Source organism: Rattus norvegicus, chromosome 12 (assembly GCF_036323735.1).
Source record: "Rattus norvegicus strain BN/NHsdMcwi chromosome 12, GRCr8, whole genome shotgun sequence".
Classification (NCBI taxonomy): Eukaryota; Metazoa; Chordata; class Mammalia; order Rodentia; family Muridae; genus Rattus; species Rattus norvegicus.
Window position 1 is genome coordinate 5,321,461 of NC_086030.1, and position 14,131 is coordinate 5,335,591.

General features: G+C 49.2%; 1 protein-coding gene across 1 annotated transcript in view; it reads left to right on the forward strand.

Annotated features, from left to right (window-relative positions):
• The first annotated feature begins 4,542 nt into the window (after window positions 1-4,542).
• The window catches only part of Kl (Klotho), a 41,014-nt gene continuing 31,425 nt past the window's right edge, over window positions 4,543-14,131 (forward strand). Inside the window, exon 1 of the mRNA NM_031336.2 lies at window positions 4,543-5,382. Within this exon, the coding sequence (NP_112626.1) occupies window positions 4,558-5,382 (825 nt within the window). The 5' untranslated portion in view covers window positions 4,543-4,557. The remainder of the gene's footprint in view (window positions 5,383-14,131) is intronic.

The following is a 14,131-nucleotide window of genomic DNA, read 5'->3' on the forward strand; positions in this document are numbered from 1 at the left end:
TAATTGAGAAAATGCCTCACAGCTGGGTCTCCTGGAGGCATTTCCTCAAGGGAGGCTCCTTTGTGATAACTCCAGCTCGTGTCAAGTGGACACACAAACACATCACTATTCAGCCTCAACCCTTACTTTCTTATTCATCCCAAGATGTAAATAACTTTGAGAGTCTCACAGTCTTTACGTATTAAAAGTGCAATCTATTTAAAATATCCAATATCTTTTAAAATTTAAAGTCTCTTAACTGTGGACTCCAGTAAAATACTTCAAGAGAAAAAAATGTCAGGGCACAGTCACAATCAATATCTGGGATCCATTCACGATCTTCTAGGCTCCTGCAAGGGCTTGTGTCGCTTCTCCAGCTCTGCCCTCTGTACTACACTCCTTGTCTTCTGGGCTCCAGATGCCTGCACTCCACTGCTGCTGCTGCTCTTGGTGGTCATCTCATGGTACTGGCATCTCCAAAACACTGCTGTCTTCCACTGCAACTAGGCTTCACCAATAGCCTCTCACAGGCTCTCTTCATGGCGGCAAGCCCCAACTCCTTTGCCTTTCAGTCCTGGACCATCAATTGCAACTGAGGCTGCACCTTCACCAATGGCCTTCCATGGCCTCTCACAGTGCCCACCCTCAGCTGCTCTCCATGACCCCTTCATGCCTTCAAAACCGGTACCACCTGGGTGACCCTTATACACTACCAAGTCCAGCCACAGCATGAGGTAAAACCTTGGGTGTCTCTGGAACACAGCCTCTTTGTGCTCTCAGAAAACACTTCCCAGAAGATTTCACCTCAGTGATGCTGGTCTCTTCTTAATCACCACTAGTTTCTTAGCTCCAGCTGACTAGCATCAACTGTCCCAGTAACGCAAAGGTTCACTTTAGTAGTTCTGGTATCTTGTTAATCAGCTGATTCTTCTGTTCCAGCTGACCAAAACCACAGAATCTTCACAATCAAAACAGCAATGGCCTGATAAGAGTCTTTAATCTTCCCTCTGAAATTTCACAAGCCAGGCCTCCATCTTCTGCACTGTTCTCAACATTATCTTCCAAGCTCCTACAGAACATCCCACAGAGCTCTTAACATCCAGTGGATCTTCTAGCTCAAAGTTCCAAAGTCCTTCCACAGTCCTCCCCAAAACATTGTCAGGTTGTCACAAGAAAACCCCACTCCCAGTAACAATTTGTCTTAGTCAGGGTTTCTATTCCTGCACAAACATCATGACCAAGAAGCAAGTTGAGAGGAAAGGGTTTATTCAGCTTACACTTTCGAATTGCTGTTCATCACCAAAGGAAGTCAGGACTGGAACCAAGCAGGCCAGGAAGCAGGAACTGATGCAGAGGCCATGGAGGAATGTTACTCACTGGCTTTCTTCCCCTGCCTTGCTCAGCTTGCTCTCTTATAGAACCCAGGACCACCAGTCCAGGGATGGCACCACCAACAATGGGCTGCCCCTCCCTTCCTTGATCACTAATTGAGAAAATGCCTTACAGCTGGGTTTCATGGAGGCATTTCCTCAAGGGAGGTTCCTTTTTCTGTGATAACTCCAGCTTGTGTCAAGTTGACACACAAAACTAAGCAGTACAAAAATTTACAGTGTCTTTTTTTTTTTATGCTGAGATTATAACGTTTTCTTCATATTCAAAGAAGAGGCAACAGTTTCCTCACAGTATTTAAAATTTCAAGGCATTTGAAGTCTACATGTTTGCAAAACAAAACAAAAACACAACACACACACACACTCAACAGAAATAAAGTGGGAGCTTGTCTCCATGGCTGCATTCTTGTATTCTAGGGGGAAGGGGATGGGACTCAGAGATGGATGGGAAGGGGGTATGGGGGAGACAGGACAGACACTTGATCCTGGGGTTCTTGTACTTCTCTGATTAATCGCTTTACCCTGTGTTTTACTTCACCACCACCCCTCCCGCCCCCCACTGATCTCCCCAAATGTGAGAAGGAACACAGGAGTCTTCACTCACACTTCAGGAGTCCAGAGTTTAATTACCACAGTGGAACCTTGATAGAGACAAAGGTCAGGAAATCATGGGCTGGAAGATGGAGCAGCAGTTAAAGCCTGTGTCGCTCTCGCAGAGGACTCAGGTTCAGTTCTCAGCACCCACATGGTTCACAGCCCAGCCGTAACTGTAGCTCCAACGGGTTCGATGGCATCCTCTGGTCTCTATGGGGACTGAACACCTGGGTGCCATACATGCAGGCAAACACACATATAAAGTAAAAATAAATCTGAAAATAAATACTTAAACGAAAGTTCTGGAAATCAAGTTTAATTGCCAGGGAATCACTTTCGTTGGGTTGAATTAACTGTGATCTACGAGCCCTGCTACTAAGTTTGGTAGACTTGGGGTCCATCTGATATAGTCATACACCACATGTCCCTTTCACAGCCAGATATCAAATAGGAAGCATTAAATCACCCTTTGATCACTGCTCTGTGAAAAATCCCCTTTTCTTTTTTGTATTGCTGGTCAACTTTTTTTTTTAAACAATAGATAGAATCTATTTAGCACACTAAACAGTCAGACTAAGTAGATCCCCAGCCTCAACTGTTTCCTTTAAAAAAAACTATTTTTATTTTATGTGCATTGGTTTTGCTGCATTTCCTTTTACATGTATGGTGATGGTGTCAGATCTTGAAGTTATAAACAGCTGTGAGTGGCCACGTGGGTGCTGGGAATCGAACCTGGGTCCTCTGGTAGAATAGTCACTGCTTGTAACCGCTGAGCCATCTCCACAGCCCTTCCAGCTCTTTCCTTATGTCACTTGAAGCGTCAGCTCTAGGAGGGGCCCTCGGGGCTGCATGCAGACATGTGTGCTGTTTCATTTTCCTGTAAGATGCTGACTGTGAGGTTGCAGGAAGTAATTTTTTTCATTGCTCATTCCTATTTTTCTCATTTACTGAGGTATCTAAATGACACGCTGAACAGAGCAGAGGTGTCTCTGTCCCCACCTGGTGACTTCGTCTCACTAACGCTGAGAATGTGTGCTTGCTGGAGTTGAGAATATTTCATCAGTACCGGAGTCCACTGGCTGTGCTACATCGTGCCGTTTCCAACGGTAACACTTGCCACTGTGTTGACTCCAATTCCTGTGGAAATCGGAGGGCATCGCTCCCAGAATGACTGTTCTGCAAGGGTCTTACTCATCCCTCTGTGGGCGGTGACAGAGGCTGAGTTGTACCATAAGGAGTAGGACGGTGGGATCCTTCATTTTTCTGGGCTTCTCTTAGGGACTCATCTTAGTGTACATTTGTCCTTTGAGCTTTGGGATGCTTCCCAATGAATGGGACAAAGCCCATGTATGCATATGTATGTATGTATGTATGTATGTATGTATGTATGTATGTATAATGGATTCTGTGATGCATATGTATGTATATAATATATGTATGTATATATGTGTATATATATGTACGTATATATGTATACATGTACACATACAATGGATTCTGTGACTTGAAGCTTCTCTTCAAAGGGCCTTGAGAGAACTGAGGAAAATATGCTGGTCTTTTTCATCCTAGCACTGGGAGTTACTGGGCTGACTTTCCCTCCAGAGTGGTGTGGGGGCAGAGGTCTTCCACCCAGCATCCCTGCACAGAGACCCCACTTGCTCGAAGGCTCGAAGGGCTCGAAGTCAAAACGTGAATATTTATAGGAAGGACGGCAAAGGGTGGGAAATGGGATGTGGTGCCGGGGAAGTTGAAGTCTGAGTGCTTTAGAGTTTTTCTTTCTCTCAGAAAACAACTCACAGCTACAGGTTCACCAGAAAATTTAGAGGGGTCTAATTAAGGAACGGATTTAAAGGGTTAAAGAATAACAGGGGGAAGGGAGAGAAGGGGAAGAGAGGATGCAGGGAAAGGAGAAACAGAACCCCCACACGACCCACAAATCTTAGACCCACTGTGTGTTCTTGATGGCTTCTCAGGTTGTGGTCTGAGGCAGGGCGGACTTCTCTGATGGGATGTGGGGCTCTCTCACCAGAAGAAAACTGAGTACTCTCAAACCTGGCAAAGTTTCTGAGTGACTTCCCTACCCCGCCTTCCGGCTGCGTTCAGACCCAGGCAGAGCTCTCTAGGGATGTCGTCTGAAAGATTCCCCTGAGTGGAAAGCTCAGAATGGGAGAAAGGGGAAAGCAGGTGTTTCATCCCCGAGGCGCCAAACGTCGCGCAAAGTTGGGCTGCACATTCTTTCCTCCATGAACACCAGTTCTTGGAAGGCAAAGGGAGTGGACGCGGGAGCGGGCGACGCGGGGACATCCCAGGACGGAGGGCATGGTATTGTGCGGTGTGGGATACGCTGCTCCCTGAGCTGGCTGCAGCAGGTGCTCGTTCTCCGACGTCCTCCGGACGCCAGCGGTGCTCCCTGGGCACCGTGGCTGTCTGAGCCCCTGTCCCGCCCCCGTGCCAGGCCGGAGTGGGGGGCGGCGCCTTCTCTGGATAATCATTGCTCGTGGGGCGACGGGAGCGGGGGTGGGCACCGCGGGGGGAGGGCGGCGGGGCTCGGGCATATAGGGACGCGGCGCGGTGCCCTCCCGGCTCCCGCAGCATGCCAGCCCGCGCCCCTCCTCGCCGCCTGCCGCGGCTCTTGCTGCTCCGTTTGCTGTCGCTGCATCTGCTGTTGCTCACCCTGCGCGCCCGCTGCCTAAGCGCTGAGCCGGGTCAGGGCGCGCAGACCTGGGCTCGCTTTGCGCGCCCTCCTGTCCCAGAGGCCTCTGGCCTCCTCCATGACACCTTCCCCGACGGTTTCCTCTGGGCGGTAGGCAGCGCCGCCTACCAGACGGAGGGCGGCTGGCGACAGCACGGCAAAGGCGCGTCCATCTGGGACACTTTCACCCATCACCCTCGGGCCATCCCGGAGGACTCCCCGATCGTCATGGCGCCGTCGGGTGCCCCGTTGCCTCCCCTGCCCTCCACTGGAGATGTGGCCAGCGACAGTTACAACAACGTCTACCGCGACACAGAGGGGCTACGCGAACTGGGGGTCACCCACTACCGCTTCTCCATATCGTGGGCGCGGGTGCTCCCCAATGGCACCGCGGGCACCCCCAACCGCGAGGGGCTGCGCTACTACCGGCGGCTGCTGGAGCGGCTGAGGGAGCTGGGCGTGCAGCCGGTGGTCACTCTGTACCATTGGGACCTGCCGCAGCGCCTGCAGGACACCTATGGCGGCTGGGCCAATCGCGCCCTGGCCGACCATTTCAGGGATTACGCCGAGCTCTGCTTCCGCCACTTCGGTGGTCAGGTCAAGTACTGGATCACCATTGACAACCCCTACGTGGTGGCCTGGCACGGGTACGCCACCGGCCGCCTGGCCCCGGGCGTGCGGGGCAGCTCCAGGCTCGGGTACCTGGTTGCCCACAACCTACTTTTGGTGAGTTCGAGGGGCCAGGCAGGGGGCCACCTTGGGGGACAGAGGGCCTCAGAAGTGCCAGAGCCACTTCCAGAAATCCTCCCTTGAACCCATTACGAGGTCACACAGGTCTTACACGCGGCCGGCGGAGACCCCCCACCCCCAGCAGCTCTGGGGCTCTCTTCCAGAAGTGGAGTTAGAAACTGGAGGGAAAGGCTGCGGCTCGTGGTGCGCGCTTTAGGGCCCCTAGAAAAGGACCCAGAACTCTTGCTCCACTGAAGAAAGGAGCCCGCGGTTTCCCCTCAGGTGTTGTGAAGTCAAAGTTCCTAGAGGTAAGGGCCGGGAAGATTAGAATTAGCTGCAGGGTCAGAATAAAGAGGGTGAATGAAAGCCACACCTTTGTTCACAAGCTGCAGACCGGCCTTGCCCCTGCAAGAGCTCCGTGTTAATTCAGTAAAACCTGTCTTGCTAGTGACACAAGGCTAGCTAATCCTTGAAGTGTTTGGGCTTATGCTGTGTTCAGAGGTCCCTTCTGAGGCAGGGCAGGGTAGGAATATTCTTGCTTCTCTCACCAGTAATTGCCACGGGTCTGAAGACCCCCTTACACAGTGCAAGATGGACGTAAAAACACAGGGACATCTATCGGGGGACGGCTTCCTCCAACACCCGTGTTTCCACAGTGCCATCTCTAGTCGAAGGGATTCCTCACCGAGGAAGTGAGTGACCAAATACAGCCAATGGTTCTGAACGTCTTGAAGAGGAAGGCTACTTCTAAACACGTTCTAATCAGTAGGGCACTTTAACAGGCTAAGCTACAGAGCCAGGCCTCCTGTTCTAAAGACTTAATTAACTGTAGACAGTTGAAGCAGGGCCGCGCTGGCCTATCGTCGACTCTGTGCTCTGAACCGCTGGTAGTGTGGCATTGCCTAAACGACATTGTGTCAGCTTCACAAAACCTGGGTTTGCTTGTGGCCTTGGTTTCATGTAGGTGTGTGTTTTTATACACACTTTTAGAATAGTGATCCCTAAGTGTGGTCAATCTGCCCATCTTTTCAAAACAAAACAAACAAAACCAAACAAAACAAAAACCCCAACAAGCCCTGGGCCAAATCAGCCCAGAGGAAGGACTGGTGTTGAAAAATGTGGGAGTATGGGCAGGGGGGAGGGTTGGTGAACTGAACCACCTTTTGAAGAAAAAGCAAATTGTCAGCTCCTGCCAGAAACAGATTAGGGACAAAGATAACTCCTTGAAGTTGAAATGATGCAAATTCTAGTATCTGGAGCACATAGAATAAACTATGTATGTGAAAGTGTGTGTGTGTGTATGTGTGTGTGTGTGTGTGTGTGTGTGTGTAGGGGGAGGGGGAGGCTGTAAATCTGGTGCTCAGTGATTACTTATAACATGAAGGGTTGCATGAACTCTCTGCTGCTTACTGTCAGTCATGCCTTCGACTTTGCAGTTGCATTTCTAACCGCCCCTTGTAGAAGTGCAGCGGACTTTGTAGTCGTGAGACACGAGCCACTGGCAGGCACGTGGCTCATTTTTGCTGATGCCGCACTTGAAAACCCAAGTTACTGTAAAACATTAATTTTGCCTTTTAAATTCCTCTGGGTTTAGAATTTAGCCACCCCGTTATATTATTTAGAAACAAGGCGTTGCAAATGAACGCCACTGCGTATGTAAAACCCTCTTATTTTGCTCTGGGTGCTGTTTCTTGGTGCTTGATGGGGGTGGGAGGGGAGGGGAGGAGTTTTTACTTTACCTGAAAAAAAGTCAAGATGTGCAGATTTTGGTCATAGACACTTTTGGTTTCCATGCTGGTGGTTTTGCGAACAGTTGGGGGCCACTAAGTGCTTTGAGTATTAATTTGCATTCCAGAATGCTGAGGAAGGAGGCTGTGAGCCAAGACCCGTCCCTGTGCTTAGACTAATCTTCAGGTGGGCTTTGCACACTGGGGCAGGGGATGGACTTTCCACCTCGTGGGAATTCCACAGTCACTCTCTCTGATGACTTGGGGGAGTCCGAGCTTGGGCTGTGGTCTGAACTGGGGTGGGCTGGGGTTGGGACGAAGGAAGGTACCTTTACCTTCCTTGCAGAGCACGGAGCTGGCTGTTTTGTTCCTTTGGGTCCTCCTCTGGATTTTTCTTCTTCCACTGGCTGGAGTCAGATGTCTCAGTTTCCATGACTCTCGAGATGAAGTTTTGACAGCTCCCCATCCCATAGTCTGTAGCTGGGGGATCCAATCTGAGGGTGCCTCTGAGGTGATTTTCCTCCGCACACAGATTCCTGAGAGGCCCAGAACCAAGTCAAAGGCACATTTGACCCCACCTCTGTCCCCTCAGAGGGGGTTTCTTACGGGTCTTGGTATCAAAGCTCACACCCCATTTCTGGGCCGCTGCTCCCACGTCTTGAGTCTCTCTAGCTCACTTGCCAGATTGCCTCTGTCTCAGGGTTTCTGTCACAGTGATGGAACAGTGCAACCAATAGCAGCTTGGGGAGGAAAGGTTTTACTTCATGCTACATCTTGTGGTTGATCATCCAGGGAAGTCAGGGTAGGAACCTAGATTGAGGAACTCACGCAGAGGCTATGGAGAGGCTGCTTACAGGCCTTGCTCCTCATGGCTTGCTCAGCCTACTTTGTGATAACACCCAGGGTCATCTGCCCAGGGAGAGCACTACCCACACTGGGCTGGGCCCTCCTATACCAACCACTAATTGAGAAAATGCCCCCACAGACTTGCCTACAACCTGATCTTAAGAGGCGTTTTCTCAGTGGGGGCTTCCCCCTCTTAGATGACACTAGCTTGTGTCAAGTAGACATACGAGGCAGCACACCCACTCTCCCCTGGACATTCCTTTTGCCTCCTGCGTGCCTTCTTCACTGTACCTGGAAAGGGGGGAGTATCTAGAGCTCTGTCTTGGGGCCTCCCACTGGCAAGCCCTCCATATGAATCTTAAGACCCTCCACCTCCCCTGTGCAATCCAGAGCAACCACATTCAGTCTCCAGCTGGGACTTCTCTGAGCACAGAACTCTGACAGCTTTGTTCACTTAGCTAGCAAGGGAGGTCGATAGTTTTGTTCAAGATCAAACTCTCATTCTCCTATCTGTGTTATGGTACATTGCTCTTCCAGTTGGTCAAACCCCAGTTCCAACTCTTCCCTTGTCCCTTCCCCCTTCTCTCTCCCTCCCTCCCTCCCTCCCTCCCATTCTTTTTTTCTCGTGTCTCATTGGGCATTGGACCCAGGGCCTAGGGAAGCACTGTACCACTGAGCTATCTCTATGATGGGGCCCAGCCTAACCTTGTGTTTTGCCTCAGCAATGCCCTGGTTGAATCTGTGCTCCCTGCTGTGTGGCCTGTTGGGAGTATTCAGAAGGAGCATCATTCTGTGGGAACAACACAGATTCCTGCTTGCTAGAACCCCACCTATTCACACTTGAACATCATTCCTTCCATCCATGGAATTCCACCATACTCCAATGCCTCTTATCACAGTCTTCATGCTTTTATCCATTTCTCTCTACCCCCTTTATATCCCCCCTCTCAATCCCCCTCTCTGTATCTCTCTCTACCCCCTCTCTCTCTACCCCCTCTCTTTCTGTCTGTCTCTCTGTCTCTCTATCTCTCTGTCTGTCTCTGTCTGTCTCTCTGTCTCTCTGTCCCTTTGTTTCTCTCTGTCTCTGTCTGTCTCTCTGTCTCTGTCTCTCTCTGTATGTCTCTGTCTCTCTGTCTGTCTCTCTGTCTCTGTTTCTCTGTCTCTCTCTGTCTTTCTGTCTCTCTCTGTCTCTCTGTCTCTCTCTGTCTCTCTCCACTTCAAGAGCAAGAAATCCTTACTCTTTCTCAAACCTAGGGCTGGAAAAATGACTGTGTAGGCAAGAGAGCTTGCCGCTCTCACAAGGACTAGGGTTCAGTTCCCAGCACCCACAGGTCAGCTCCCGATGGCCTGTAACTCCAGTTCCAGGTGATCTGAAACCCTCTCATGTCCTTTGTGGGTGGCTCCTGCAGGCCCACAATGCACACAAACTCAGTAGGCTCACACACATACATGAAAAAAAGAACTTAAAAAGAAAGCTAATTTGCCCTTGGTGGGTGCTGGCATTGTCTTCTAGCTACTCGGTGGCTTGGCTTTGCCTCAGTAACTTTACTCTTAGGGAAGCTATTCCCTGAGTCCATGTGTCTGTCTACCTAGCCATCTTCTGGTGGGATGGAGGATCCCAAGGCTTAATCAGGAACTGTCCTGAGTGCCGCATACAGTCTGGCACTCCAGGTAAACCGTTAAGGGTGGTTGCTGTCTGGCTGTATCACAACCAGTTCCAGTTAGAGGCTGCCAAAAGTGACTCTACCACATCATGGCGACGTTTTCAGAATGAGGTGAGTGGTGAAGTATGTGTTAGTCAGAGTGAATACTGGAGATAACTTTGTCTCCAGTTGCATTTTTATCCCCCAAGCAATTAATGTGCATGCATTCAAGCCACACGTCAGGAGTTTCCTGCGTATTAAAATGCCTTTGGAAGTATCAGTTGGGTTGAAGGTTAATCTAGTTTATAGAACATGGCTGGATTTTGGTGTGTATTTAATGAGAAAGAGTTGAACTGCTCTTGACTGGCTGCTCTGTGCATTGAACACAATGTTCTCTGGAGGGTAAAGTCAAGTTCAAGAAAAAGAATTAGTGAAATAATTTTTAAATCATAGCAATTGTCTTAAAATGTCAATTGCAGGGCTGGGAAGATGGCTTAATGGCTGAGAGCACACACTGCTCTTGCAGAGGATCAATCTGAGTTTGGTTCTCTGCACCCACACTGGTGTGACTCACGATCCCTTACAACTCCAGCCTCCTTAGACCCCAGCAATAAGCCTCCTACTTCCACACAGACATAATTAAAAAGTAGTAAAAGCAAATCTTTAAAATGTCAGTTGCTTCGAGGTAAAGGAAAAGGAGAAACGCAAACTGCCAAGAACTTCAATAACGTCGATGTCCCTTTCCTGAGCACGGTGAGCACCCACACAGCTGGGTTAGACGAATTATAGCCGGCCATGGCTTCTGCCCACTCAAACCACGAGTTGAATCGTGGTTTTTAAAATTCCCATTGTTTCGCGCCACAGTTTGTTGTAATTAATTTGTGGGGAAGGTGCTTTATTTCCCTGAATACTATTTTTGAAGGTTTTAGGTGAAGAGAACAGAGGACATATCTACTGGGAGGGGGCGAGGCAGAGAGTGGGAGCCACGGTGCCCTGTATCACTGCGTGCCCTGAGGTCAGCATCATCTGCAGAGACGCCCATGAGATGTAACATATAGAGAAGCAGCCACCCACAGTGTGCTTTTTATGTGTGCCTGTGACGTGTTGGGTGCTATTGGAGTGAAATTAGTTATTGCTGTGTCTTGGGATATTTTCTTACTCACCTTTTAAAGACTTAACACTGTGGCCACAATTTATGGGTCAGAGAGGACAGACAGTCAGAATAGATACTTCTCACACCTGGGACTCTCTGAAGTAACAATCTATATGTAATATTTCTAATCTTTTCCCTAGATTTATTTTGTTGTATGTATAAGAGTGTTTTGCCTACATGTACACATGTATGTGACCACATGTACACCTTGTGCCCTGGAACTGGAGTCGAGGGTACGTGTGAACTACCCTCGGTGCTAGTCATTGAACCTGGGTCCTCTGTAAGAACAGCAAGGTCTCTTAACTGTTGATCTATCTCCCTTGACTTAATTTGGAACCCAAAACAGCTTTAAAAATGAAGTCTTTTTGGAGATTATTTGACCAGAATTTTACCAAAGGTTTCTTTGGCTCTTTGAAAGGCTCCATTTTCACAAGCGTCTTGATGGTCCTGGTTTAATCTTCAGAAGATGCACTGAAGTGTGTGACTGGCACAATGAAGTGTAAGGGCAGCAGAAACATTCCTATGTAGTGTGGCGAGAGTCTGTGTAGACTGATGTGAGATTGTCATCCACAAGGCAGCTTGACTGTAGCCCACACTTTCTAAGCTGAAAGCAGTGAGGAACAGAGACCTTAAATATAGTGACTCTATAAAATGTATTTCAATGTCAACAAATGCCTTTTTAGTGGATGAATTGAATGGTAGAGTAGGGAAGTGTCTTAGGGTTTTACTGCTGTGAACAGACACCATGACCAAGGCAACTCTAATAAGGACAGCATTTAATTGGGACTGACTTACAGGTTCAGATGTTCAGTCCATTATCATTAAGGCAGAAACATGGCAGCATCCAGGCAGGCATGATGCAGGAGGAGCTGAGAGTTCTACATCTTCATCTGAAGGCTGCTAGCAGAATACTAATTTCCAGGTAGCCAGGATGAGGGTCTTAAAGCCCAGACTCACAGTGGCACACCTACTCCAACAAGGCCACACCCACTCCAGTAAGGCCACACCCACCCATCAAGCCACACCCACTCCATCAAGGCCACACCCACCCCAGCAAGGCCACACCTACTCCAACAAGGCCACAGCTCCAAACAGTGCCACTCTCTGGACCAAGCATATACAAACCATCACAGGAAGGGTCTAGGAAATCCACATCAAATTTTCTCCTAGGATTAAACCCTCATCCTCTAACTTCTGCATCCCTGTTCCTCTCAAGATGCCCCTGGGTTTCATCTTTTGTTTTAAACTGACACCTGGTTGTCTCTCTACCTTCCCAAATCTCAAAGAATAAAATAAATCATGCTTGCATGGGACAGATGCTGTGGGGTGGATGTTTGTCTCCTTCTGAAACTGAGGTTGAGAATTAACTGCCGTTGTAGTAGGTGAAGCCTTGGGGGAAGGGTGCTGTTAGCTTGTGAACCATTAGTGCTGTTACTGGTGTAACGGACGAGGTGTCTGAAGATTGGCTCTGATGCTTGGCTTCTGTTAGCTGTCTTTCAAGAGTACAGTCTCTGGCAGTGCAATGCCCTCTTTCCCATGATGCAATGGGAAGGCTATGTGCAGCCCCTTGATCTTGGATTTCTTGGCCTTTTGAAATGTGAGATTAACTTTTCCTTAGAAATTACCTAGACCATGATATTGTGGTGGCAGCAGAAAGTGGACAGAGGCAGCAGCTGTCTAAACATCTGAAGAGGCCAGTGTGTGGGCTAAAAAGTCTGCTGGGACCCTGACACTTAGGGACTCTTCATGAGAGTTCACAATGCAGCAGGAAGGTAGAGGGCTGAATTCCAAGACCACAAATGTAAACGTTGAATGCGCCTCTTGATCATGTGCCCTTGGATGGAGGAGAAGAGACAGGAAAGTAGACAGAAATGATGCCTGGTGTTGTTTGGCTCCACCTTTACCCCACAGTGCTTTCTAAACTGAGGTGATGGATGTAGAAGACAGGGCTGGGGTCAACACAGGCTCCAGGAGAGAACTCAGACTGCTGTACCTCTGTGGATTTATAGCTCCGCCTGTAGGGTTGTAGCTCTGTCTGTAGGGTGGTTGTAGCTCCTTCTGTAGGGTGGTTGTAGCTCCTTCTGTAGGGTGGTTGTAGCTCCTTCTGTAGGGTGATTGTAGTTCCTTCTGTAGGGTGATTGTAGTTCCTTCTGTAGGGTGGTTGTAGCTCCGTCTGTTGGGTGGTTGTAGCTCCTTCTGTAGGGTGGTTGTAGCTCCGTCTGTAGGGTGGTTGTAGCTCCTGTAGGGTGGTTGTAGCTCCTTCTGTAGGGTGGTTGTAGCTCCTTCTGTAGGGTTGTAGCTCCTTCTGTAGGGTGGTTGTAGCTCCTTCTGTAGGGTGGTTGTAGCTCCGTCTGTAGGGTGGTTGTAGCTCCGTCTGTAGGGTGGTTGTAGCTCCTTCTGTAGGGTGGTTGTAGCTCCGTCTGTAGGGTGGTTGTAGCTCCGTCTGTAGGGTGGTTGTAACTCCTGTAGGGTGGTTGTAGCTCCGTCTGTAGGGTGGTTGTAGCTCCTGTAGGGTGGTTGTAGCTCCTTCTGTAGGGTGGTTGTAGCTCCGTCTGTAGGGTGGTTGTAGCTCCTTCTGTAGGGTTGTAGCTCCTTCTGTAGGGTGGTTGTAACTCCTGTAGGGTGGTTGTAGCTCCGTCTGTAGGGTGGTTGTAGCTCCTGTAGGGTGGTTGTAGCTCCTTCTGTAGGGTGGTTGTAGCTCTGTCTGTTGGGTGGTTGTAGCTCCTTCTGTAGGGTTGTAGCTCCTTCTGTAGGGTGGTTGTAGCTCCTTCTATAAGGTGCTGCCTTTACCACCTCAGTGGGCTATGTCATTGTAGGTCACTGGGAGCCTTGGTTCCACTTCACTCTGGATCATGACCACAGACCCTCTCCCTTTAACTTTTCCCTAGTCACTGCTCCAAGTTCTCCGACAATGCTGTATATTTCTCTATATACCAGGAGGCAGGGGTAGAACAGAAGGGCCTTTTATTCTGTTCTTAATGCATGCTCTTCCTCAAGTCAAATACCACATGCAGCATGGCCTTCTTACTGTTTGATATGCTTGGGAGATTCCCTGGGCTTCCATTGTATCTAACATGGGATCTTGGGGGTACAGGTAAGTGGGGTACTTTGCACCTCTTGCTGAAAAGGGCCATGTGTCTCAGCCTGTGTTACCTGACAGAGGAGACAATGGGCTCCTCTTTCTTCCACTTAGCCCCTCACTCTGGGAGGAGCTGGGTGCAGTGCGGTAGCTTTGAAGTTGACAGACTTTGCTTTATGTTGGCTGCCACAAAGAGAGTGACAAAGTCAGACGCTTGTTCTCCCTCACAGATTAATAGAGGAGAAATAATAACCATCAAGTGGTCACACTAGAGCACTCAAAAGCCTTAGAAGAAATG